The 2707-nt window shown below is 43.5% G+C and overlaps 1 protein-coding gene across 1 annotated transcript; it reads right to left on the reverse strand.

The window, feature by feature from the left end:
* Positions 1-284: 284 nt before the first annotated feature.
* Positions 285-1088, reverse strand: LOC110466322 (putative nuclease HARBI1). Its single transcript, XM_021522739.1, has one exon. It carries the CDS (start codon positions 1086-1088, stop codon positions 285-287), a length of 804 nt encoding a protein of 267 aa, XP_021378414.1.
* Positions 1089-2707: the final 1619 nt, after the last annotated feature.

Raw genomic sequence — 2707 nt, forward strand, 5'->3', positions numbered from 1 at the left:
CCACAGACAATACTGACAAATGAGCAGCAGAGTGGTGCAGTTGACTTTATTACAGAGTGGTGCATTTGACTTTATTACATAGAGCACTTGGACTTTATTAGTGGTGCCTGAATTACACTGTATTATTGTACAATTGAAATAATATTACATTAAATTGTTCATTTCCTTTCAGCTGATTTCACTGTTTGTTTTAACAAAAAGTTAATAATAAAATACGCAGTCTGCAGAAGCGAAGTGTTGCTGTAGTAACGTTGTTTTACTGGCCATTGTGATGGCAGAAAAGTTCAAATCGTGTCTTGCTGCCAATGAACACTTCCTAATTCTGAGTTGACATAGTGTATAAGGTATTCTCTTTGCAACTTGGCAGCCCTGTTGGCGTTTCCCCTGTAGACTTCTTGCATGTCATGTAGAGTTGGATTGTCGGGCAAATTGGCTTCATCATGGTTGTGATCTGCGTCATGGTCCACAAGAATGTCTGCATTATTAGTATTTCTCAATCTCAGCAAGTTGTGAAGGACACAACAGGTCAAAGCTATGTCGGTGACTCTCTGTGGACTTTGTGGCATGGTACCGAGTAGGCACCTAAATCTTGAGGCCAGAATTCCAAACACATTTTCGACAACCCTCCTGGCTCTGGACAGCCTGTGGTTGAAGATTCCCTGGTTGACAGACATGTTCATAATGGGCAGTGGCTTCATCATCCATGTTTTGAGTGCAAATGCATCGTCAGCGACTATGAAGTAGGCAATGGGCTGGTCATCATGTGGTAGAGGTTCAGGTGGTGGTAATCCAATTTTGTCATCTTCCAGTGCTTGTTTTAATTCAGTGTCATTGAATATTCCAGCATCAGAACCAGCACCATTGGCTCCAATATCCACATAGAGAAACTTGTAATCAGCATCCACCACTGCAAGCATGACAATAGAAAATAAGTGCTTATAGTTGTAATAATAAGATCCACTTTTCTTTGGTTTTCTAATGGCAACGTGCTTGCCATCAATGGCTCCTACACAATGAGGCAAATTCCATCTGTTCTTGAAAACCTCATCGACTTCTTTCCAGGCTTCAGGTGTAGTTGCGCAAGTCATGACATCACTGGATTACTCCTCAGTGATGGCTTTGCAGACTTCAGGGACGAAATTGCAGATAGTGTTGACTCCAACTCTAAATGAGTACGACAGGGACTTGTAACTATCTCCTGTGGCTAAATATCGCATTGGCACTGCTAACTTGAGCCCTGGTTCCAAGGCTTTCCTGAAGAAAGTGTCTTGCTTTTGGATCCTTGGCCCCACACGGTGTAGCAGTTCTGTGAACAACTCTGACTCCATCCTCATGAAGTTTCAGAAGCTTGCTTTGTCTTCACTTCTCAATTCATCCATGAGTTTATCATACTGTCCATACAAAGGTCTTCTCAGCAACCACTCTCTGGCCCACACTATTTTCTGTTGTCTGTGTCTCCTCCTTCTTCTTGCAGCAGCAACAATTTCTATTCTTCTTTCTGCTTGCTGTCTTTCTGCTTCTTCTTCTTCTTCCAACATCATAGCAGCTACAGCCAGCAGCCGGACTTCTATTTCAGCCAACAGCATCATCTGCCTTCTTTGTTCATACCTCAGATGAGACATGTCTTCAGGTTTATGTCAGGAAACGAAATGATTTTGGGTAGATAAATGCCTTTAAATACCCCCTGAGTTCCCCTGCGGAGTCCGCGGTGCCGAATCCGCCCCTTACCCGCCGCTCCAACCGTATCGACAACGCGCTTCCTCGTACTTACCGTATTCTTGCCGTACGCACCGTACTCTTGCCGTGGTTGCACAGCAGCGTTCCGCAGTAGCCGTACTGCCACCGCCCTAATCCGTACTTCCACCGCGACATTCCGTAGTCACACCGCCGCTTTCCGTACTCACACCGCCCCTTCCGCAGTGACACCGTGGCTATGCGCAGCTATTGAGGAAATTCCAGCCAGTCCGCATCAAACCGCAGCGATCCGCCACACTCCGTAGTCAGACCGCGAGGCTCCGCGAGCGATCCTGCGGTGGTGAGATAGGGGTATTACAGCTCCCTCGGTGTTTCTGTTTTTATCACGTTTTCACCACACCGATGACCGTCTTTTTATCTACAATGTGCTTTTAATCCCAGTGATGAATCAAAGCTCATTGTGGATTCCCATCATGTCTGTGATTCCTGCCTAGGAGACTTTGAAAGTCTGCGGTGAGGGCTGTCATGTGGTGGGAGCTCAATATTACGAGGAGCTGAGGTAAACAGACCCATTTACTGTTATTGGTATGTTTTCCTCTCCTCTCTATTGGAATGTGGTGACGTGGACCCTCACCCTGGACCTATTGAACTAAAGGTTTACTATCAGAATGCTAGGAACATCGTTAACAAAATAAACTTTTTGAATTCTAACTTTTGTCCAACGGACTTTGACATCATAGACACAGTTTGTCATACAAAGATTTTAGTTGTGTAAACATGCTGGATATCAATACCAGAGCAAGGCAACTTAAACTAATTTTTTAACAGGAATCCATGTCCGTATAGTACTCGCTCAAATATATGTAAATTTACTGTTCCTAATATAAAAGGTTCTGAATCTACAACTTTTTATTTTACTGGTACCAAAGATTGGAATTTCTGAAAACATCAAAAGTTTAAATAATAAATTCACTTTTAAATATAAGGTAAAGAGTCATCTACAGAAGCTTAT

This window comes from Mizuhopecten yessoensis, unplaced genomic scaffold (assembly GCF_002113885.1).
Source record: "Mizuhopecten yessoensis strain PY_sf001 unplaced genomic scaffold, ASM211388v2 scaffold11129, whole genome shotgun sequence".
Lineage (NCBI taxonomy): Eukaryota > Metazoa > Mollusca > Bivalvia > Pectinida > Pectinidae > Mizuhopecten > Mizuhopecten yessoensis.